This window comes from Glycine soja, chromosome 2 (genome assembly GCF_004193775.1).
Source record: "Glycine soja cultivar W05 chromosome 2, ASM419377v2, whole genome shotgun sequence".
NCBI lineage: Eukaryota > Viridiplantae > Streptophyta > Magnoliopsida > Fabales > Fabaceae > Glycine > Glycine soja.
In genome coordinates this window covers 27,380,980-27,406,892 of record NC_041003.1, presented here as the reverse complement: position 1 = coordinate 27,406,892, position 25,913 = coordinate 27,380,980, and the positions used below count along the sequence as shown (strand labels likewise).

Sequence of the window (25,913 nt, the reverse complement as noted above, 5' to 3'; positions counted from 1 at the left end):
TAAAATATTTAAAAAGTAAATGGAATTTTTAAGTATTATGTTTTTTTTTTATAAATTAAACATTTGATTGTCAATTTTTTCATGAGATTATCATTATAAAATAAAATATATCAAACATCATAGTTTATCAAAATAACTAAATATTTCATATTTGTTAAAATATAAACAAGATAAAAAGAGAAAAATATAAAATAATTTGCCTAATTCTTAAATCATTAAAATGCCAGTTTAGTTTTATAAAATAGAATTGTCATAATGGGTCATGGAAAGATCATAATAGCTATCACACCAATCACAATCATACTATTTGTATCTCTTCTTCTGCCAAAGAGTTACTTACTATGTCAAAGCTCAATAAGGATTCGATTCATAACTACAAATGATGTCAAACGAATATTCAAATCAATAATAATTTTTAAGATAATATTTGAACACTTATCCAGAATACTAGCCCCAAGGCCTTTTTTGGCCTCGACAAAAAAGAATGGTTTTACGTTAGGTTAATATGCCGGGGCGATTATCATTTTCTCTTTTGATGGTTACGTTTTGCGATGCCACGATGTGACATTTACGTTTTCTCGATGCCACAATGTAACAATTGCATTGCACGTCTCTTTACCTACTCACATTGGATATCAAAATGCCTCGCACTTCTAGTAGTAGATTTATTTTGATCAGACGGTGGGGAATGGTTGTTAGTTGGGCTTTTTCAAAGGCCTAACTCCTATAAAAATAGGAACCCTATTCACTTCTCACTTCTTGTATTACTCTCTTCTCTTGACCAAGTGGTGTGCTGTAAATTCTTTTTCTTTCAGGTACGTGTTGTAAACTAGAAATGATGGTTTCAGTCGAAGGTTCATTGGGGGAGTCGGTCAGTAATGGCTTAGAAGTTTGCAGGTACGATGATGAGATCATGATGGTGTCTTCTAGTTTTGACTCGTCATGACCAGATTCTTCCACCTCAGTAGGCGACTCTTCCATCGAAGGGGAGTCGAGTGACTTCTTGACGTTTCTAAACTAGCTACCAAAAAGAGTGGGCAATAATATTGTGGCTCTGACTGGGGTTGCTGCCGCCCAACCAAAGACTTCTACGAAAGTTAGACTTCGGCCAAAGTGCCTTGTGTTGAAGGAGAAAAGTGTGCCTCTCCCTTTGGATACACATGGGTTGGAGACACGCCTTGTGAATGCCAATGCTTTGGTTAAATCTTGGATGGTGAGATTGCTAGGCTTTGGGCTGGCTTGGTTGCTGTAGATAAAGAGAAAGAGGAGACCACCGCTTGGCTTTCGACGATGTGTATAACGCACATGAGGCAAGTTTCCACCATTGCCTTCGGCGAGTGTTGCTTTTGTGCGAGGTCTTTGATCCGAGTGTCTTTGATATCAACAAACACATTTTTCATGGGGAGTTGGTGTCAATTGATGACATTTTGGAGGATAAAGCCCTTATGCCAGAGAGGCCAATGACCTCAGCAAAAGACTGTCGAAGAAGCCCGATGATGAAGACAATTTAGGTCCTAGGGATTAAAAAAATAAGTTGTTAGATTTACACTAGGATTTTTATGTACATGCTTTTCCGGATTTTGGCATAATATTAATGAAAAAGTTATTATGTTTGCAAAGGTTAATGCTTGTTATGATGTTAATTTAATCCGAGGTAACTCATTCGACTTTACATGCGGTTGAATGGGTATTCGACTGAAAATGATAAACTATAAATTGTGTAAGTGAAAAAATAGGCTGCATAAATTTATCCTTTGACCGAGATATGCTTGATTTTTGCTGAGCTTAGCTCTTAGGGGAAAATTTTAACATAAACGGTATAAGTTCAACCTTAGTCAAGAAGGGTACTAGGGAGGTAACTATTTTTAACAAATCATACAAGTTCAACCTTAGTCAGGGAGGGTACTTGGGAGGAAACTATTTTTAACAAATCGTACAAGTTCAACCTTGGCCAAGGAGGATATTCGAGAGGGAATTGTTTTTAACAAATCGTATAAGTCCAACCTTAGCCGATGAGGGTACTCAGGAGGCAATTTTTTGAAATGCGGATACATTAACTTGCAATCAAAGATGGAGATAAGAGAATTTTGATTAATAGTTGATTATCAAAGTGTGCCTTGTTAAAACCTCCTCGATAAAAACCCTTTCACTTTTTTTATAGGGATAAAAATTTGAGGTAGGAAAAAGAGTATGACACTCGTTACAAAAATGAATCTAACTGTAATTATATTTTAAATGTGTGGAGTTCCAAGTCCTCGGATGACTTTCTCGAATAATTTTTCTAACTTGTAAGCCCCATTCTTTAGATTGTGGCGAACTCTGAAGGGTCTTTCCTAGTTGGCTGCCAATTTTCCCTCTGAAGGCACCTTTCGAGCTTTTTCATATGCTCTTCATACAAAATTCCCTTCCTTAAACTTTTGAGGAACTAGTTTGGAATTAAAGCGTCAGGCTATGTGCTGCTTACATGCCTCAGTCATGATGATTGCATCTTCTTGCACTTGTTCGACAAGGTCCAATTCTATTTGTAGTGCTTTGTTGTTTTCGACCTCAGTGAAGTATCACAGAGAGACTTCCCCCTACCTCGACTAGAAGCATGACATTTGTCCCATAGGTTAGTTGGAAAGGTGTCTCCTGAGTAGTAGATTGTGGGGTGCATTTATATGCCCATAGGACTTCCGTAAGCTCTTTGGCTCATCTTCCCTTGGCTCCATCCTACCATTTCTTTAGTTCGATCATGATTATTTTGTTAGTTTTTTCTGCTTGCCTATTGGTCTGAGGGTGCTTTACCGATGTCAGTCTATGCTTGATGCCAATACCACTTAAGAACTCGTTGAGCTGTCAGTTTGTAAACTGTAATCCATTGTTCGACCAAGCTAACCTTTGAACACCTTATCCATCATACGTTGGTAAGTAGCTCCATCATTTTTAAGTCTAAAAGGCATAACTTTGAAGTAGTAGTTTGCGGATTTGGTGATAAATGTCATCTTATTCTCATCCATTGGGTCCATCATTATTTGATTGTAGCTGAAATATGCATCCAGAAAACTTAACAATTTGTGTCCGGCTGCTCCATCAACCAGGTGGTATATGTTAGAGAGTGGGTAGGCGTCCTTCGGGCACGCTCGATTCAAGTCCGTGTAGTCTATACACATCCACCATTTTTCATTTGGTTTCTTCACCATGACCACATTGGAAAGCCTAGTAGTATAGTCATTTATCTGATAACCCAAGTAGCCATCAGCTTGGCAATTTCCAGCCATAATGCGCAACACCTCTCTTCCCCCATTTTTTCTTTTTCTTTGCACAATGGGCTTTGGATCTTTGCATATAGCTAACTTATAGCAACGGAAACCTTGATCAATTTCGGGCATGTCTGTCGCGGACCATGCGAATAAGTCAACATGTTCCCAGATAGTTTGTTGGATAGGGCTTAGGTCGTCATCAAAAAGTTCGCTCCCTAACTAAGTGACCTGCCCTTCCTTAGGACTGAGCTGGGAGTTGGATGTTTCTTCTAGTGGCTTCACCCGGTTGTCATCGTTAGTTCTCGAATCGAGGTCTAGCTCCTTCATTTCTTTGGCCTTCGTCTTGACTTCTACATAGTGCATGAATCTTGGGGCTTCCTCCTTTGTTTGGGGTCATAACTGAAGCCTGGCTATGTATCATTCCCTAGCCATCCTCTAATCAACATGCATGGTTATGATAGTTTCGTTGTCTGATGGAAACTTCATTGCAAGATGAGGGGTTGAAACAATCGCGCCCAATGCATTTAATGAGGGATAACCGAGAAGTATATTATATGACGTGTGAGCATGCACTATCACATGTCGTATCTTTAGTCTTTTTTGTAGTGGTCTCTCATGTCAAACTTAGTGTACAACCAGATACACCCTTTCGTCTTTACTCGTTCTCAAGTGAAATTGAAGAGTAAGCCATCATGTGGTAGGATCTTAATTTCAGGAATGTCCATTTGCTTAAAAGTGTTCCAGAATAAAATATTGGCTGAGCTCCCCTCATCAATAAAGGTATTCCTGACCATGTAGTTAATTATTTGTACATTGATAACTAGGGGATCATCTTGTATCAGGTCGATCACTTTGAAGTCATCAAATGTGAAGGTGATATGAGGCATGCTAGGTGCTCTATGAGGGTAGAACATGTTAACATAGCGGACCTACAGTAGGTGCATTTTTACGTAGAGGCGGTTGCTCTTCCTCTGGCGAAACATCTAGTGATAGTGTTGATGACCAGTCTTGGTTGGTTGAGAGGATTCTCTTCTTTTTCTCTTGAGCAGCTTTGACTTCTTCGCCTCTCTAAATGACTTGCGTGTTCTCAGTCCTTCCCCCTATTTGACTCTTGTCTGTAAGGGTTATGAGGTTTGTATGATTGTGGTTTGTGGACAAACTGTTTTAGATGGCCAAGCTTAATGAGGTCTTCTATCTTGTCTTTTAACACACTGCATTCCTTTATCGAGTAACCACGATTATGGTGGTACCAACAACGTTTTGAGTAGTCAACCTTGGGTGGAGTGTTAGTCCTTTTTGGCATGGCTAAAATGTCTACCACCAATGCCTGAGCTTATCATTATCTTTTTGGCCAAAATGACATCTGCTTATACCAGACTCCTATACTCACTCAATTCCTCCATCTGCATGTACTTGGCCATTCTTCTTCAAAGTTCATTCGTATTGGATGCAAGTTTTTTGGAAAGTGTAACGCCCTGTAATTTCACTAACTATAAACCAATGTTTAATGTATTTCTTATGTTATTTGATAATGTGATTGATTTGGATGAGTTGAGGTATTGTGTGAATTAGCCATGTGTGATTTGCTTGATGTGGATGTTGAGTTATGTGAAGTTTTATTGACTTAGGTTGAAATTATAAGTTTTCATGTTTTACGTAAACCTGTTCTGGTAAAATTGTGATCCTGGACTTGTTAACCATTGGATCGCCTTCAAATTTGGATTGTAGGTTTGTATCCTGCATTGTCACAGTTTGAATGTTGAGATTTTCAAAATAACACTTTTTGACATCTCAATTAGCGAGAGAAGTGCGCGAAGTGCAATTCCAACCCGAGAGGAATCGCGCTCAGCACAAAATGTTGCACTCAATGCAATTCCAACCTGAGAGGAATTGTGCTTAGCGTGAAAAGTCACGCTTACCGCTAAGAGGGGATTCTCGATTAGCGAGATGAGCTCGCTAAGTGAGATCTAGAGATTATAAATACGTCCAACAACATAAAATTATACGTTTTGAGCACTCATTCTTCTCAACCTCAGCCAAGAAGCCCTAACTCCTCCTGCTCCACCACCACGCTATCGGTGGCCACCACGAGCCGTCCTTGCTTGTCGCCAGACCACCGCATGGAGATGAACACTTTAATCGGAGCAAAATCCTCAGAATCCACCTCAAGGATTCAGTGGAGAACAAGCTCCCGATTCTTTCTTTCTTAGTTATTTTTAGGTAATCTTGACTTCTATGCCTTTCTCCTAGTTAGTTTGAGCATTTCTTAGTGTCCCTTATGCTTTGGGTACCGTAATAGGATGTTTTTATACTTCCTTTGAAAAACCCTTGAAAATGAGACATTGTAGAAGTTACCTTTTTATAAAATGGATGTTATTTTTGTGAGCTTTGCTGAACTCTGGTCACATTGGCGTGATCAAAATTTCAAAATAATGTCTCTTTGTGGTAGAACCCAAAACACCCCTTAGCCCTTTTTGTTTTGACAGAGGTAATTGACCTCGAATGTTATTATTAACCTTGTTTTTGAAATCTATACTAAATTCCCTTCGATTTGGTACATAGAACTCTACATTTGTACCGATGAACGTGAACAAGAGAGGTCTCCAAGTGACGCAGAGAGGAGCTGACCGAGAGCTCATGATAGGCGATGGGAGTTTATCATAATTTATGATTTTGATACTATAATTAGGGCAAGGGAACCCAATCATGGGAATGTATGTCTATCCCTGTGCATGCTGGTTTTCAAGAAAAATAATGTTTTTGACTAATGGGATGCGATACATCAGCTATTGATAAATGATAGTATCATTTTATTAGACTTGTATAGTTTGAAGACCTGGGAAGTGTGAATCTCAAACATGAAATTTATACGCATGTATTTGTGGGATGTGATTACCGATGATGTTGTTATCGATGATAATGTTGATATGAGGTGATGTTGTTATTGATGATAATATTGATAAAGAATGATGTTGTTATTGATGATAATATTGATAAAGAATGATGTTGTTATTGGTGATACTATTGATATGAGAATGATGTTGTTATTGATGATAATGTGACATGAGGTGATGTTGTTATTGATGATAATATTGAGATGAAATGATGTTGATGTTGAAAATGACATTGAGGTGAGATGGTGTTGAAGATGATAATGTCATTGAGATGAGATGATGTTGATGTTGATAATGACATTGACATGAGATATTGTTGATGTTGAAAATATCATTGTGATGATGTATGTTGTATGTACATGGAGGGTGCAACAACCATGATGGATATCCCTGGTGGGGGAAATAGAGTGGTTAAAGAGTTTTAAGCATCTTTGGAGGGGAATGACTTATAATCTTTAATTAATTATCCACGATCAGTGCATTGATGGTGCCCATGTTTCATAATTCATATTGCATGGAAATAGTATAAACTTTGTTAGTAAGTACTTGTAGTTTCTCATGAGGGGAAATACTTGTACTTGAGGGTATGTCACTCAGTTTGGAATTCCCTTGAGACTCAAGTTGATCACCATGGGGGGGGGGGGAGAGTGTAGAAGCAAGCTTCATGATGAATCAAGATTGATTCAAGGAGTTTTGATGATAACAAAGATGATGAAAAAAAAACTCAAAAGTCAAGATCACTTCATGATAACAAAGATGATAACATTCAAGAATGAGTTCAAGATTGAGTCAAGAACACTTCAAGGATCAAGAGCAAATTTGATTTCAAGAATCAAGATTCAAGATTCAAAGATTTAAGAATAATCAAGATCAAGATTCAAGACTCAAAGATTCAAGAATCAAGAGAAGACTTAATCAAGATAAGTATTAAAAAGTTTTTCAAAACATTGAGTAGCACAAGAAGTTTTTTACAAAATAATTACCAAAGAGTTTTATTCTCTAGTAATCGATTACCAGATTATAGTAATCGATTACTAGTGGTTTTAAAACGTTAAAATTTTCAAAATTCAAAATGAAGAGTCACATCTGTTGATGTGTAATCGATTACACCTTTATGGTAATCGATTACCAGTGACTGATTTCGAAAAATTCATTTCCAAAAGTCACATTTCTTCAAGTGACTGGTTTTTGAAGATTCTTTCAAAAGTCATATCTTTTTTAGTGATTAGTTTTAAAGGAATTGCCCAGAGTTACAAGTTTTGACTTGAGTCATCAAGAAACTATAAATATGTGACCTTGGCATGAAACAAAAAAGAAGAATCACATTCATATCCATCATCTCTTTCAATCATTCTATCTTTCAATCTATCTTTCAACATCTTCTTTCATTTCTTTCTACAGAATTTTTCTGATTCTTTTTCTCTTCATCTTTCTAAAAGTTTTTATTCAAAACTTTCTCTTCCAAGAAAAGTTCTTTGTTCAAAAACTTGTGCTATTCATCTTTTTCATTCTCTTCTCCCTTTGCCAAAAAGAATTCGCCAAGGACTAACCGCCTGAATTCTTTTTGTGTCTCTCTTCTCCCTTTTCCAAAAGAATGAAGGACTAACCGCCTGAATTCTTTTGTCTCCCTTCTCCCTTGTCAAAGAATTAAATAAGACACAGTCTGATAATTCTTTTGATTCTTCCCTTTCCCATAAACAAAAGATTTCAAAGGACTAACCGCCTGAGAATTCTTTTGTTTCCCCATTCACAAAGTTTCAAAGGACTAACCGCCTGAGAACTTTGTCTTAACACATTGGACGGTACATCCTTTATGGTACAAGTAGAGGGTACATCTACTTGGGTTGTTGACTGAGAACAAGAGAGAGTACATCTCTTGTGGATCAGTTCTAGTGGAGAGTACATCCACTAGGTTGTTCAGAGAGAACAAGGAAGGGTACATCCCTTGTGGATCTTTGCTTGTAAAAAGATTTTTACAAGGTTGAAAAGAAATCTCAAGGACCGCAGGTCGCTTGGGGATTGGATGTAGGCACGGGTTGTTGTCGAACCAGTATAAAACTCTTGAGTGTTTGTCTTCTTCTTCCCTACACTTTTTATTTTCCGCTGTGTACTTTATTTATCGCTTTTACTTTTGGTTAAATTTCTTTTCTATTCTTTACTTTCTTAACAATATAGTAAAAGCCTAAGAAGGGTAGATTTTTAATTAGTAAAGGTTAATTAATAATTAATTCAACCCCCCCTTCTTAATTATTCCGAGGCCACTTGATCCAACAGAGAGTTGCCAGTGCATGACAAGGTGACCTCGACACTTGCAGCCTAGTTTTCTTGAGTGAGAGTGTTTTGTGGACAAGTTTAGGTTATTTCCAAATGAATTGTACTACATTGCATTTGAGAGTTGTGATCGGGTGCATGCAGCATATTGAGCATGATTGATTGAAATTGTGAAAAAGTGGATGAATAGTTATTAAGTGTTTGCTGTATTGATTGATAATTGTGTATGAGCATGGTACTTGTTATTGTTTCTCTTGCTAATTATGGTTATTTGATAACTGTTGGTTTCTTTTGTAATAAACTCACCCTTGCAATTTTTGTACCGTGTGGTTGGTACCCGTGATGATTGCAAACCTTTGTTCCTGGGAGCAGATGGACAACAATAGATTACGTGAAGTGAGATTCTTTTGTTGGAGCTGCCAAGCCGACATGATGACGTTGAGATTATTTTGGGAGAAAGTTGTGTTTTGTTAATCAACTCCTCAATACTAGTTCTATAGTTCTTTTGAATTGAGGATGTAAATCATAGATTTAATTATATGTGTGAATTAATTTACTTTCCTTCATGTGAATAATGTGTGCTGAATTAATATATATATATATATATATATATATATATATATATATATATATATATATATATATATATATATATATTTGTGCATTGTTTAGTGAACATATATCGCAAAAAATTTACTCTCATTTTTCATAAGTAAATTTACAGAGTTTTCATTTAAAAATTGAAATTTACGCGATTTAGAGTAATGATATTGTAGTGACGAGGCGGGTCATTACACAAAGGCTATTCACAAAAGCTCTCGGCCTTAACGTTGTTATCAAATGGTGCATGGCCACTACGAGGTCAAGGTTTCAAATATTCAATGCAACCTTTCTGAAATGCTGCATGAAGGTTTGTAATGATTCCTTCTTTTTCCTGTCGAGGGCTACAAATGTTAAGTGGTGAGAGGTCGGCTAGTTGCGAACTACATGCCGAAACGGGCTGCCAAGGTATCAAATGAATCCACATAGTTGGGGGGGGGGGGGTAGACGAGTGAACCAATGGAAGGCCTGTCCCTTCAATGACGTTGCGAATACATGATAGAGGATTGCATCGTCCGTGGTGTACAACTTACCTGAGTAATGTATATGTCAAGGTGTTTATTTGGGTTTGTAGTACCCTCATATTTCTCAATGGTCAAGGAAGAGTTGCTTCCACGATGCTATACACAAAGGGGTTCTTGAATGGTAGCAACTATCTCCCCAAAGTGTTAAGCAATGAGGGGGGTATTGTCTTGACGTACACATAAATTAGTAGCTTTGGGTAGATTGAAAACTGTTGACTCAACTTCTCCTCCTTCAGGTGGATTAACCTCAAGTCTTCTACATAAATCCCCTCATTTTGTTGATTTACCGATTGCTCCATTGTTGTTGTATTCGTTCCAGTTCTAGTTATTGCCATAATCCCTTGGGGTTGGGATATAACTTACTTGGCCCCACGGTGGGTGCTAAAATGTTCCTGTCACAAATAGATCGAACACTATCTCTTCCACCGAAGGGTTATTTACTATGACAAATAGTTCTTCAATAGGTAACTTGTCCATATCTTTGATGTGTACGAGTCCAAAGAAAGAGAAGGGGATGTGTACCTACAAAAGACACTTTGTCGCTTAAGTAAGGATTCAATTCAGAGCTACAAATGATGTTAAAGGAATATTCAAATGAGCAATGGTCTTTACCTCGGGGCTCTTCCCTTTATATACTAACCTTATTGGGCCTTGGGTGTTTGGGCCTGCGTGTTCTGATTAGTAGTTAGGTAATACGTCTCTTAACCTTGTTTAGATGCTTATGACTAGGTAATTATCTTTAAGCAGGTTTATTAACTATAACCATCACCAAATGATACTCGGTTCTTGAATGTGCTGAAGACTAAAACATGTTGTACGAAATACGTGAACCCTTTGGCCGAAAGAGTATTCGACTTTATAAGACATGCTACACGCTAGATGTTTGTAGAAGTGCCTATTGTCGTGTTTGAATACTTATCTAGTATAATGCTTATTTTATTAAAATAAGCTTTTAATTCAATAAATAAGTTTAAATAAGTTGGCCCATAATCAATATAAAGTAATGGAAAAAAAACATAATCAAACATCTATTTGTCTTTATCAAGTCTATTTCAAGTCTAGTATTAAAATTCAATATTTTTTTTTATATAATGTTACTCTGTAATAATTTTTATATGCATTTATTATCAAAATTAAAATTCATTTTAAATGTATTGAAATAGAGTAATTTTAATTAAACATATACAATTTTTAATTATTTTAAAACAATATTTTTAATGATTTTAAAGATATTAATTTTCATTATGTGATAATATTAAAGATTAATCTCATCGTATAATAAATAAAACACTTTCATTTAGTATAATTAAAATTATATATTATTATCATTATTATTATCACCATTAAAATTATAAAACACTTTCATTTATTATTATTATTATGTGAGAAAGCTCAAGCAATACTAATAAAAAGTGAGAACAAATACTATCATTTTACATTATCTATTATTTTATTATTTTTCTCTATTTCTGTTTAATAAATCTATACTAGATAATAATAAAAAATCAAAAGATATCGAATCATAATTATATTTTATAAAAAATATAAAAAATATTAATTTTTAAAATTAATAATTCTTTATTAATGTTAGATCACATTATATGATATTAATAATTATTATGAAATTTAAATTTTTGACATGATAGCTAAAAAATATTAAAGTAAAAATTACATATAAGTATTGTGAAATTAAGATTTAAATCCGATGAATCTAAAAAATTCAAGTGCAGTTTCCTTGTGTGTGGAATATAGTTTTACATAATCACATGAATCTAAATTTTATTTAAAAAATATCTACAGAATATTTTTCATGGATAGGTAGCAGTCATCCTCATCCCATGTTTTTGGGCTAAGATGGGTTTGGTTTGGATCCGATAATTTGAAACCCGAACCCGAAAGTTTATATTCAGTTGGAGCAATCAGTGTCCAAGCAACACCCATTCTATCAGTGTGTTTTCTTTTCCCTACCAACTTCTTCTACTCTTCCCCACACGATACTACTACACAAATGGAGAACCAATTCGAACTGAACCCTAACTCGCTGACCGAACTCAGTGAGTCCTCGGCGCCGTCCGACGACGACGAACCGGCTCTGAGCTCCCACACCCTCGCCGCCCTCAAAGAATTCCTCGCCGAGCAGCAACGCGGCTCCGACGCCGGCGGAGAGTCCGAGGTTTCTCTGGTGTCTGAGGATTGGAGGCTGAGCCAGTTCTGGTACAGCCCCGAAACCGCCACAACCGTCGCCGAAGAAGTTCTCGCTCTCTGCGGCGGCGGCATCCGCGCTCGCGTCGCCTGCATCGCTTGCCCTACCCTCTATGCTTATCTCAAGGTTCGTTCCTTTCTCTCTGCCATCGTAATTTAAGTTTTTATTTGTTTATTTTTCTTTTAAGTATATATATTGTGTCAATCAATTAGAAATTATCGCTTGTATCACTTTTAAAAGGCTTGTGGATATTCCGCATTAAATGAAAAAATAAATATATTTAAAAATTAACAAACTTACCATCCATGATGGTTTCTGATTTCTGATTGCATGATAGGACGGTTTCTGATTGCAGTGTAAAAAAAATTCTTTATACTTTTACTTTTGGTGTATATTATATTTACTCTATAATTAAACTCATTTGAGAAAGGGAGTCATACTTTAAAAATCATATTTGAGATGATCTTTGATTAGTTGACAAAGTAAATTTTTTACACTAAAAGTGTATGAAAATTGAAAATTAAACTCATTTGAGAAAGGGAGTCACTCTTAGCAATAATAATTAATAAATTCAATTAGAATGCACTTGTAATATATAAAATTTTATAACTTTTTGTTTTAAAAATCTTATTAGGGTGATTTCTAATTTCAAATTAGTTGACAACATAAAAATCTTTATTGTGACAGTGTGTGAATATTAAAATCCTTTCTATTTGCTTTTGCTGTATTACAGTATTAGTAACATTCTCTTTTTCCTTTCTTCAATATTCAGAAAATGGATCCTAATGTGCCTGCGCAACTTCTGGAGTATGACAAACGTTTTGGGCAATATGGAAGTGAGTACACATTTTATGACTACAATCACCCTGAGGATATTCCATCAGAATTGAAGCATTCCTGCAAAGTTGTAGTTGCTGATCCTCCTTACTTGGTGAGAATTAATTGCTGATATTTTACTCTGTAAATCGGTGTCTTCTGTACCTTTTTGATTCCATTTCTGTCAATTGTTTTTGCACTTCACAGAAAACTATAAATGATATGAGTGGCGGAGGATTAATTGATTAACATGTCTTTTTTCTTGTGAAAAATGATTTCTACACCCCTAGTGTGCAACTTGTAAAAAAAGAAAATTTAAACCGTAATACTGTATAACTTAAGTCAGTTAAAACTCAGATCTTGTGCGCAGTCTGTGCACAGATTATAAAAGGGGCGTATGTTTAATTAGGAGTGTACCAATGTCCAATACCACTACCCTTTTCTTGTTCTAATTTTAGAAGAGTAAGTTCCAAGTCTTCTAAGATTTATTTATAACAAATCATAATGTTGGAAGTAATTACCCTCTCCCTTGGCCACATTTTTTTACATCTTCTGATTAAAAGTAATGACTTGACTGTGATACGAAGCTGATATTGTTCAGTCTCGTAGGTTTGATTGTAATCAATAATCAATATGAACCTAATATTTTGTTTTGCTTTATACAAAATTATACGGAACATCTCTTTTCAATGAGTTGAATTGCATGTTTCATGGATACGGAGGCTTCCTATATCTCAATGTGAACTAATTTAAAGCTTGTTTCGTGTATCCTCACAGCTTCTGGCCATGAGTCACATGTTTTCTCTATTTCTGCATCACTCACTATTTTGTAGGAACAATTGTAATTATTTGTTACCAGAATGGGTACCCACCCACGATGCAAGTGTAAAAGAACAAGCCAGTTTTATTTGAGGCACGACAAACCTTTTCCCTTCTTTTTTAATCTAAAGTAAACAAGTTAGATTTAATGCATAAAGGGTGTGCTTGTGTAAACAGCTTAATCACGCTTATTTGGTAAGCTCTTATCATATGGAAGCTTATGTGATGAATTTTACCATGAATCTTTATGAAATAAGCTAAAAATAGTTTATAAGAATCTTGAGCCAATTTGGTAAGCCCAAATAATCTCTCTCCTTAGAGGTTCTTCCGAATGCCTCCCAAATAATTGATGAGTCTTTGTTATTCAATTTGCAATGAATGTTTTTCCCTTTTTAAGGGGAGATAGAAAAGACATCAAGTGTGAGACTATGAGACTAACAATATAGATTATTTCCAATTTAAAACAAAGTAACATGGCTGATGATCTTTTTAACCTAATTACTTTGGTAGTAGAGCAAAGAGTGCTTGGAGAAAGTGGCTGAAACAATTCATCTGCTCGTACAACCTGGAGAGTCATTTTTGCTTCTACTCACAGGTATCAATGAATTTTATCCTGTTGTGTTTTGTGTCACTGCTCTGAAAATGATAATTTACTCTCTAGAAATGTTTATGATGAGATAATCAGTTTAAAGAATTGCTAAGAAATAAAACTGTATCATAGATTGGGTGTTCTAATTGTTGTATTGCAATTACATGTAGGTGAAGTGCAGAAAGAAAGAGCAGCAGAGATCTTGGGCTTGCATCCTTGTGGTTTTAGGCCCCAGCACTCCAGCAAACTTGGAAATGAGTTTCGGCTGTTCTCAAACTATGACCCTGGAACGAGACTAGGAGGGTGGGAAAAATAGGTACTTTTTCTTTGGTTTCCTTCCCTTTGATGTCTCTAATTAGATATCTGTAAAAAGTTTAGGATAAAATGTGTTTTATAACTCAAGATTTGGTAAAAATTAATTTAGTTCCTATATTTTAAAAACAATATTTTTTTCTTAATCAGCCAAGATTAGTTGTTAGTTTTTGTTAGAATGCTAGTGGAGAGATTTGAACCCACTACCTCTCTCCTCCCCTCCATCCTTTAAACCTTAAACATTGCTTCCCGACCACTAAATCAATTTTTTAACTCTTTTAAAACAGTGATTTTGATTCTTATATTTCTGAAATATGGTAGATTTCGTCTGACGTTATGTTTCATTTTGACTTGACTAGGGACGAATGCACCACATTTTAGAAAATATTATAACCAAAACCAACATTTTTAAAATGCAGGAACTAAAACAAATTTTGATCAAATCTTGAGTAACCTAAAATACATTTTATGCAAAAAAGTTTGATATATTTCTCCCTATAGCTGGTCACACACTAAATTCCATCTTATATATGCTCTAAGGAATGTGCATAGCAAAGTATGTCTATAATAAAGTGGTAGTCGATTCTGGATTTTCCAATTTGAAAATGATAGTTGGAAGCTGGTCTATGATGTAGGTGTATGAAGCTGCAGTTGCGGATTTGATTGATGTTGGAGTGATTGGATGCGATCATGTCTGCCACTAAGAGGACGTTGAAGTAAACATTTCTGTGGAATTAATATTAGCCTCTAGGCAACAGCCAACAAGTGTGATTTTGACATTGGTGGTTGGAGATATTGTCTAGTTGTATCAATTTCTAGTAATAGGCACAGTTTTGGGTAGTATTTGATTATTACGAGGAAATGAGTTTCAAATAGACCGATTAAATTTGTCTTTTCTGATATTTGAAAGTTGAGGTAAATCCTTGACCCCACCAATTTAAGATTATTATGAATGATAGTATGTACTACTAAGGGCAATTTCAATGTAGAATCTAATCGTGTGGTTCAGCAATGATTTTTCTTCAACTTGATCATGTTAATATACAATAATCTAATTTATAATAGCAGTTTGTCAATTGTTGATAATTGACTCTGTTGCACAAGACAAAATATAGTTCTAACTTGTCAGGCATGGAATTAGACATGCTTATCATGTATTTTCTACTAACCTAAATATAGTTGAAATCAATAAATGCAGGAGAAATATTCATGTAACCTTAAATTACACTCATTTCATGATTTTGATATTTTGAATTTGGAATTGCTAAATGAATTCAATTGACCTTGCTAATGAGACCTTCATGCTTTGAATTCATCTTATTTAATTTAAACAGTTTTTATAGAACAATTAAAACAGTTTTTATGCTTGAAGAGTTGGATAATATTTTGTTTGCAACATGCCGCTTAACGGTTGAAATACATTTGTTAGTATTTTTGAAATTCTCAAATTAAATGTTTTAATTTCTTAATACTAAAATTTATTTATTTATTGTAATCCACAGCTATTAATTATTTTGTTCATAAATTAATTATTTTAAATTTTGAAGTTAAAAACCTTTCTTTGTTCATGTATTTCAGTTATTTATACTTTTTTTTATCAGGGTAAAAAAAAAAAACGTCAGCAAAAAGAAACTAAAAGGATCTAACAAATAAAGTGCCAGAAGCATCGGCAAAAAGAAGAGAAGAAGCCTCAGCAGGGCACTCATTGAACACGTCCAGAAAAAGGATATATTTTATACTTAAATTAGTTACATGTAAATACACTTATATTATATATTCTAGGGGAGAGAGGCACTCCCCCTAGTATAAAAACAAAAGAAAAGAAAAATAAATAAAGAAAGGATTTAAAAGTTAAAAAATAACACTAATAAAAATAACAGCGTGGGAATAATAGGTAATTATTAAAGAAGCAGTAGAAGTTTAAAAACTAAAAAAATAGTAAAATTATCTAATTTTTTTGTAGACACTAAAATAAAATATTTTCTTTATTAATAGTATATATATATATATATATATATATATATATATATATATATTAAATTAATGTGTTTTTTATAGTGACCTAGTCTTTTAATATATTCTCATTTAAAAAATGATATTTCTCATTTTTAATTTTTAAAACCTATTAAAACTTTTTAATTAATAATGTATTTTATTTTCTAAATTCTTATTTTTTTGTTTCAATACATATTTTAAAGGTTCAGTATGGTTTAGAACATCGAGTAGTTTTTCCGTTAAATATTTTCTAATTTACCAGCGGAAAATGAATGTGCAATTATGCAAAAAATGGAGATATTAATTTCTAGTATAGTTACTTCTTTCCCTAGAATTTTATCTTATTCAATTTTAATAAAATTTAGAGAAAAACAATCGTTATTTATTATCTATTGAAGCGTTCCCGTGATAGCTGTAATGAAATTTGAGGACTCTCTAAGTAATGATTTAAAAAATATATATATAATATGAAAATTTTTATATATCGGTCCACTATGGTATATCTCAATTCTCAATTAACATGAATTAAATAATAGTTTGTCGATGTTCTTAGTTCTTAGTGTTCTGTTTCTGTAGTTTCCTTCTACATCAAAAGGCAAGTAATTCTTTCAAACGCGATCAACATTGTTGATAATTTTTTTATTCATAAAAATAAAAAATAATATAAAAAAATAACAATTCAAACCTCTTATTTAGCCGATTGAACTCCTTGCGAATAACTCTCAATCATTAACTCACCATCAACCTTTTTGATCACTTTCTTAGTTACGAATGACTTGCACTATTAACAGAAAATTAACTCACCATCGGCCATCAAGAAAGGCAAACAAAGATGACCATCAGCCTCATGCATATTTGACTAGATTTTAAAAGTGATCAACATTTTTAATAGCTTCTAATAACACAAGTCATTCGTAATTTGTTTTAAATTCAAACTTTTAAAATTATAAATATTATAATTGATCATTACAAAAAGTGCAAATAAGCATCAAACTAATCTCTGTTGAGCTTCTAAAAAAGTCTTCCTTAGAGATAAAAGACGTTAAACTACATAAATCCAGCACTTTATTATAGATGATGCGTACTTAAAACATAAGCAGAAAAACTGAGGCTACTGCATTTTGCTATGCTCTGATGGTGGTTTCACAATAAGGATCGGTGTTTTTGCATGATGTGCGCAATAGTCGCTTACACTTCCAAGAAATGTCCTGCCACCAAATGAAACCAAAATAAATAATAGATTTAAACTGTACTTTTATTCTTTTTACTATAGTCATATCTCGAATTTAGTCATTCTATTTTTTTTATGAGTTGTGTAATTTTTTGTTCATCTTTTAAGCTGACATCCAATGTTTAAATTTCTATATTGACTAGACAGTCTACGGCATTGCTATGTCAAACATTTCCATTAAATATTTGAACATCAAGTTAATAGATAAATAAGAATTACACAATTAAAATAATGAGGTCAAATTAAACTTAAATTATCACCTTTTTTTATTATATTATAAGAAACTTAAATCTAGGTGAGTAAATCTAAGTAAAACTAAAAGTAAGTCATTTCAATCCTTTAAAAAATAATTAAACTGTGGATATTGAAATGCATTCTTCATTTATTATGCAAATCATGTAAAATTAAATATATATTTTCTCATCGACTTATTTTACCTTTAAGATGAACAGCTTATTCTTATACTTGAAAGAATGAAAAGAGAAGTATATTATAATATAAATTGCCAAATTAAGCTATGTACACGTAGAGTAGAATCATGGTAACACTAACCTTTTGAGCGTGCCAAGGCCACGGCTACCCAAGACTAGGAGATTAATTTGCATTTGCTCTGCGGCTTCACAAATCATTTCCCTTGCGTCTCCATGAAGAATAATACTCTCTCCTTTCACCTGCATTTTCATTGGGGCATCATATTTGATTCACTAAATCATTTTCCTGTACTCTCCTTCAAAGATGCCAAAATTGGACCAAATCACTAGAAAAGATAAAAAAACTTTTGTGGGTCCACCATGACAAGATCCACAAAAGTACGATGTTTATCTCTTTAATCTAAGACTGAAGAGAAAAGAGAACTCTAGTGGAAAGAGATAAATGGGTTTGTATGTATCAATCTCTCTTCAATTGAACTTATTCAATTTAGGAAAGCATACACTTTCTTCAAAATCTTTATAATAATTTATCATATTACACAAATTAGTGAATACAACTTTGCATTCTTTTTAATAGATAAAAATGTACTGTATTTAAAGTTTTTAAAAAATATAATTAAATTTGTTCCAAATCCATTTTCGTGTATAAACGGTTCTTGGATTGTGTGACTTTATGATTTTCAGTTTGGAGGTCTAAAAGTATGTCTAAAAAGAAAAATTAAAAAAGCATCTCATTTGATTTTCAGGTGATCAGTCAGAATTTAAACTAAGTTTTATTGTAATTTTCCTTTGAAACTCAGTTTGAAATACAAGGTAGAGGAGAGTTGCTTTTGCAAATTGAGTTTGCAAAATGAATTTCATCCAAACTTAAGTTTCCAAAGTGTAATTCAAACACAACCTTTGTTGTATGGATATAATGAGTGTAGCATCTTCTAAAATAGTTTTTTTTTTTTTTTACTTTGGTGATAAAAGGAGTTTCTTTTTCTCTTTTTTAATCACTATAATTGCAGGTAATATTTTTATCAACCAATTACGATAATCATAATCTAATTGCTAGTAAATATTTTAGAGATAATAATTTGTATATATTGTTGCTAAAAGATACAATAATTACTGAAAAAACCGACTTTTGATGTAGTGAAAGAAGACATGCATATATAAGACATTTACCAGCTTATCATGGCACATTTTCAATGCCCGTGAGAGAATAGCTGCTGATCGTTCTTGTTGTGCTTTCTTCACCGAATCCACTACTACAGTTGCAGGATAAAAGGCTGTTGAAGGGAAGTATATAAGAATGTTATTTGTCAAAAGAAACAAATTTGATTCTGCCTCCGATCCAACTCAAGAATAATATAATAAACTCAAGATTCATGTTATTATCTCGTGATGAATTTATAAATTAAACTTAATAACAAAGAATATACTAATAAAAAGATATTAACCTGCTCCACCGGGTCCGATGGGATACACATAGTTGTGAACTTTGGGCTCAACATGAACCAAGAACACCATGCCATCATTTTCAGGTGATGATGCTTCTCCCACAGTGGCCATGGTGGTGAAGAGGTTATCAAGGGCCCACTTAAGAGCATAGAAGCTTCCTTCACTCTCGTCTATAGCCACCATCACCTTCATCCTCATCCTACTCTGCACCACACCCGCACTCACGTTATCACCGCTACTATTAGTTCCCTCCATCCCAACCTTACTTGCTTAATTTATCAACAATAATTGTATTTCGTATTATTATTATATATAGCCTGCTATTGTGACAGTTTTGCCCCTCACACTTTTTGGTTCCTCTAGGGTTTTTATGTCTTTTTCTGATGGAAATTGTTTGAGACTTGTCATCACCAGAATCAATGATTTTGCATGCTTATTGAATACGTGTAAACCTTGCACATGAATATTACCAACGGCTCATGCACCACAAAATATTTTGCAATTAGACCATGACGTTGTTTACATCAACATTTGAATATAAGTGATTAATGTATTAAATAATATTCAAGTTTTTAACAGAAATAATTTTTGGTCTAATTTTACTTATCTTTTAACAAAACTTTGAATTAATTAAGATCTATTTCTCCTTATCATCTTGGACACAAAATTAGTTAAAATCAAATTGTTGCATCAATGTGATAATATTGTAATTTAATAAGAGAAACTAGTATATAACCCGTGCGTACGTACGGGTCGCTTGGTTAATAAAATTGTAATCAGAGTAGTATAATTGAAGATTAGATAGATATATATTTATAATGTTGGTAAAAGGGAAATTGTTCAGAGGAAATAAAGAAAATATAATTACATGTAAAATGAAAATTATTGTCATTTTCCCATGTGAAAAATAAATAATTTTTAAAGTGCCACAAATTTAAAATTACTCACTATTAATTTTTAAAGCCAATTAGATAATTTCTTATATAATTACTCGCTATTGTATATGTCTGATTTAAAAAATAAAACATCAAAAAGGATATATAATAAGTTGAAAAGTTAATAAGATAAAAAATAAACACACTTGTTAAAGTTAAATCAACAACACATAATAATAATAATAATAATAATAATAATAATAATAATAATAATAATAATAATAATAACAAAATAAATAAATTAATTAATTAAATACAAAAAGAGAAAGTAAGGAAAATTTCTAATTTTCATTGCACTACCGACGTGATTTGTCTCCTGAATCTCAGTATTAAAGTTGGTAGAGTATTTTCAATTACAATAAATAAGAAATTCAGAGTATAGTTTATTTTCACCCATAAATATAAAGAGAAATAACTAAAATACACAGAAAATAAAAAATATATTATGTAAATAAAAATGCAGGAAGCAATCAACAAGATAAAAATAGAAACATTATTAATTAACTAAAAAAGAAAAAGATGATTTAAAAAATAAAACATAAAAAATGATATATAATAAGTTGAAAAGTTAATAAGATAAAAAATAAACACACTTGCTAAAGTTAAATCAACAACACATAATAATAATAATAATAATAATAATAATAATAATAATAATAATAATAATAATAACAACAACAACAACAACAACAACAAAATAAATAAATAAATAAATAAATACAAAAAGAGAAAGTAAGGAAAATTTTCTAATTTTCATTGCACTACCTGATTTGTCTCCCATGTGAATCTCAGCATTAAAGTTGGTAGAATATTTTCAATTACAATAAATAAGAAATTCACAGTATAATTTGTTTTCACCTATAAATATAAAGAAAAATAACTAAAATACACAAAAAATCAGAAATATATTATGTAAATAAAAATACAGGAAGGAATCAGCAAAATAAAAATAGAAACATTATTAATTAACTGAAAAAGAAAAAGGTGATTTAAAAAATAAAACGTCAAAAAGGATATATAATAAGTTGAAAAGTTAATAAGATAAAAAATAAACACATTTGCTAAAGTTAAATCAACAACACATAATAATAATAATAATAATAATAATAATAATAATAATAATAATAATAATAACAATAACAATAAAAAAATAAATAAATTAATTAATTAAATACAAAAAGAGCAAGTAAGGAGAATTTCTAATTTTCATTGCACTACCGACGTGATTTGTGTCCCGTGTGAATCTCAACATTAAAGTTAGTAGAGTATTTTTAATTATAATAAATAAGAAATTCATAGTATAATTTATTTTTATCTATAAATATAAAGAGAAATAACTAAAATACACAGAAAGTAAAAAATATATCATGTAAACATAGAAACATTATAACTAAAATAGAAACATTATTAATTAACTAAAAAAAAAAAAGGTGACTAACCCTCTATTCTTTTTTATATAGAAATTTCCAAACTTCACCTAAAAAAGAAAAACTACTTGACATATCCTATTTTATACATCTAGTTTACCAAAATATGGGTTTTCAATTTAATTATAATTCATTAAGTATCGTAGGTAGAACACCAAATCTAAACTTAGTATTTAAATCTACAGGTGTGGAGTTTTTGCTAATTTGTAGACCCAAATCTAACACAGAAATCTCGAACCCACCATCTTGAAACCATGCTCCCTGTGGCAGACCCAAAAACTGGTGTGGTGTTTTTACTTGGATTTGGTTTTCAAAATAATCCACAATGTCTGAGATGACTGCGTGAGAATCTTCCTGGCCCACTCTGTTAATAGCAGCAACAATATCATTTTTTCCAATATCAAATATGTAGATAGCCTTGGCAAAGTCCTCTAGCCTAGGAAAGTGTTCTCTGAAGGAGTTTCTCCCTTCTGCATGCATATCACCAACACACATTTAGGTAGCATTATATAACATAAAATTACTTCACGATAGAAATATAAGGTGAATTGAAAGGAGAAGAAAAAGAAAAAAGGTTATAAGTTCAATCTCTAATAAAAACTAATATTCTAACAAACTAACATATTTGATGATATAGAAGAAATGTAAAATCGCTTCATCATCGAAATAGAGGCTAAGTTAAATATATTATGTCATGTGTATATAGATATCTTGGAAGAACCTTGCTTGAAGAACTTTCCGATGCGTGCCTTAAACTGGTTGAACTGTGCAACCTGTATTTCAAAAGTGAAAGGAGTGCCACCCTCAAAGACTATCCTTTTTTGGCGCCTAATGGTTGATGATCCTGCAGCAAATTAAGTTTGCTCCATGCCTGCAACTTGTTCCAATTGAGTTTATGTATGCACTGAAGAATGGAAAACCAAGATGCTGGGCTGCATAGATAAATGGAACCATATCATTATTTTGAACGAATAAAACTATATGATCTTCTCCTATTTTGTTTTCAGTGAATGAAAATTTTAGATTTTTTATATGACCATTATAGTTTTTTATGAATAATAAATAGATAAGTTGATATCTATATATTTAATTATAATTAATATAATTATAAACAGAGATATATGTACAAAATTAATCTTCACGATTCATTCTTATTGAATCCCAGCTTTATTCATGTGGAAAGAGATGCTTGTGTCGGTCAATAACAACACAAACTGGAATCCAATCTCTGCATGACAAAACTCAAACAAAAGAAGATTAATTAGCTTGTGTTATGAGACACCACATAATGATAGAAGAAAAAGAAAGCAAAGTAAATAGAAAATCAAGCATGCTATTGAACAATTGTGTGACACAAATTAATGAATAAGAAATAAAGCATAATGATGAGAATGAAAAGGTTTACCAATGAAATCTATGATAAGTCGACCATCAGAAGCTCTACCAACAGGCTCGTGGAAGAAAGTAACACATGCAAATAGCATGTAGACTTTATGGAAAGATTTATGCATGCAACCCAACGGTAACTTACCATCAAAAGCAATGACAAACCCATAGATACCAAGCATAACACTAACATAAAAAAGAGACATACCTTTTTTTCCTTTTCTAATATCTCTTTAATAGGCTGATGTGTTGTAGTTACACACAAATTTTGCAGTATAAGGGCAAGCATCAAATATTGAATAATAGTAACATTAATTTCAAAGAATAAAGTAACAGGAAAAAGAACACCAGTAACCCTCCAAGGTTTTTGAACATAAATTTTATCAAAAGAACTTAAGGTTATTACAAATGCACTGTCTCTATCCTCTTCTTCAAGACATTTAAATCTGTATCTATGCTGGTGAATCTCCTTGTTGATTATTGATCATGGTTATTACAAATAAGCAGTCGAATAATGCAAAAGAAAACCTATTTTAAAAAAAACACTATTGTATAGTATAATACCTGAAAGAGAATAAGAGATTAAATAATGAAATTGAACTTTAATCATTTGTGACCCTCATGGAAGTACCTATTTCCTGTGTATGCAAGTACCTATTTTGGAAATTTCATCAGTCACCTAATTTGCTTCCTATTTTGAATATGAACAACTTTAACAGGAGAAGAATCCCGTGACTCAACCACAAAAATAAAATAAAAAGAGAGGGGAAATTATTACTTTGGGATCATTCCCTGCGATACCAAAACTGCAACACCCAGCACAAACATCTTGACGCAGAATCCATGCCTCTTTCGACCACTGCACACCATAGTAAAAACAAATGCCACAGGAACAAAGTTTAGAGTAGGGTTTTCAATCAACAAAAAGAAAGTACACAAATTAATCAATATTGAATAAATTAGAGTGTATATATAATGTCATTATTGATAATGTAATGTCACTTCCACAACTGGCAATTTTGTTCTCGTGCTTCCAACCAATATGCACATGAATTTTTAAGATTAAAAACTAAAACTTCATTTAGACATTTCATCAAACACATAACTTACAACCCATATGGGGAAGATGACGAAAAAATTAGCCCGGGAAAATAAAAAGGGAACCAAAAACAGAGTTGAAAAATCAGTAAGAAAAAATAACTATTATTAAGAAGAAAACATGCATAACAACAAACAAAATTAGAACCTTGCAAATAAAAATAAATAGTAATGAAACAAACATGCATAAGAGCAAAAGAGGAAAAAACATGCCTGCTGGATGCTTCTTCGTCGATAGCCCGACAAAATAAAAAGGAACCAAAAACAAAATTGAAAAATCAGTAAGGAAAAATAACTATTATTAAGAAGAAAACATGCATAACAACAAATAAAATTAAAACCTTCCAAATAGAAGCAAATATCAATGAAACAAACATGCATAACAGTAAAAAGGGAAAAAACTTTCCTGTTGGATGCTTCTTCATTGATAGCCTGGGAAAATTAAAAGGAATAAAAAGAGGAAAACGATGACAGATTATTGAAAAAGATAGAACGAAGGGAAAAAAGTGGAAAAGAAAAAACCTTTGCGAGAAACAGACGTTCCGGTAAGACGAACTTGCGTGAATGATCCTAACACCGATTTTCATGTTGGGTCGAGACCAATTGTAAGCGATTGAACGCGAAATACCACTAAGCCACAGACACCCTGATCCAAATAAAAATCGCAAAAAACACAAAAAGATACTGTGAGGTGCAGAGCTTGCATGCAAATCCAGATAATTAAGAACTGAGGAAAATGCATCAAAACTCATAGACTTTCCCGTAAAAGTCTGAACAAAATAAAAAATATGAGTTTTAGGGAAAAACAACAACAAAGCATAAAAAAAACACAAAAAATCAGACAAAAAATGGTGATAGATTAACGATTGGAGATTAACGATAAGCAAAAGGGGCTTACACGATCAGTATGTATATCCTTTGTAACCTTCGATGGCTTCACGAATCTCTTTCCTGCGGAGGAAAACGATGACAAATTATTGAAAAAGATAGAAGGAAGGAAAAAAAGAGAGGAAAAGAGACATGCACAACAATCCCACCTTGAACTACAGAAGCAACGAAAGAGGAAGAAGAGAGGCAAGTGAATAAAACCCGGAATGACCAACCCAAAAGCACAACCTCACACCAAGAACAAAATCAGCAGAGCACGTGGCAGCATTAAATAAATCAAGCATGGACGTGTCAACAAAGGAAAATTGAAACTGCATTATTAGAACCAACACAACAAAAAGCAGCAATCCACGTGCCAGAAAACCAAGCCCAAAGCTGAAGGGCCATAAAATTACCAAAAAACCAAAAAACCAAAAAATTGGACAGGTGTCAAACTCTCAGCTATGGGTATTTTGACCAAAAAACCAAAATTTTGGACAGCTGTCAACCTCTCAGCCATGGGTATTTCAGTATTTTCAATTTCCTTCTCTTTTATTATATAGATATTGATTAAAAAAAGTATGTTCTCTTTTTTTCAAGAGAAGGAAAAAAAAGTTTAAATGTGACACACATTTGTGTCCAAAGAATAAACAATTCCGTTATATATGTACTTTGAACACTCACAATAAGAAGATCATTAAATTATTTGAACAGATATCGATAATTTTTTTTATTTGATTAGTTATTTTTGGATTACATTTAAATGCATGCAAATTTCATGAATTTTGTCACTTAATTTTTGATTATTATGATAAAGTTTATTGGTG

General features: G+C 32.7%; 2 protein-coding genes and 1 long non-coding RNA gene across 4 annotated transcripts; 1 reads left to right on the top strand and 2 right to left on the bottom strand.

Moving 5' to 3' along the window:
- The first annotated feature begins 11,448 nt into the window (after positions 1 to 11,448).
- Positions 11,449 to 15,296, top strand: LOC114391735 (EEF1A lysine methyltransferase 1-like). The gene is made up of 5 exons (XM_028352697.1): positions 11,449 to 11,860; positions 12,507 to 12,665; positions 13,883 to 13,964; positions 14,129 to 14,274; positions 14,906 to 15,296. Exons 1-4 carry the CDS (start codon positions 11,540 to 11,542, stop codon positions 14,272 to 14,274), a joined length of 708 nt encoding a protein of 235 aa, XP_028208498.1. The 5' UTR covers positions 11,449 to 11,539; the 3' UTR covers positions 14,906 to 15,296.
- Positions 15,297 to 17,247: 1,951 nt separating this feature from the next.
- Positions 17,248 to 19,666, bottom strand: LOC114391727 (universal stress protein A-like protein). Its single transcript, XM_028352692.1, has 4 exons — positions 19,373 to 19,666; positions 19,098 to 19,201; positions 18,049 to 18,167; positions 17,248 to 17,473 (listed from the first exon to the last, which is right to left on the bottom strand). Exons 1-4 carry the CDS (start codon positions 19,626 to 19,628, stop codon positions 17,377 to 17,379), a joined length of 576 nt encoding a protein of 191 aa, XP_028208493.1. The 5' UTR covers positions 19,629 to 19,666; the 3' UTR covers positions 17,248 to 17,376.
- A 2,164-nt stretch (positions 19,667 to 21,830) lies between these two features.
- LOC114391718 lies at positions 21,831 to 25,318 on the bottom strand. Of its 2 annotated transcripts, XR_003662170.1 has the most exons (7): positions 25,257 to 25,318; positions 25,118 to 25,170; positions 24,742 to 24,865; positions 23,900 to 24,651; positions 22,863 to 23,775; positions 22,457 to 22,667; positions 21,831 to 22,205 (listed from the first exon to the last, which is right to left on the bottom strand). It is a non-coding gene; the product is annotated as an uncharacterized LOC114391718 (long non-coding RNA). The 2 variants fall into 2 exon arrangements; XR_003662169.1 differs by having other exon boundaries at positions 22,863 to 24,651.
- Between the last annotated feature and the right edge of the window lie 595 nt (positions 25,319 to 25,913).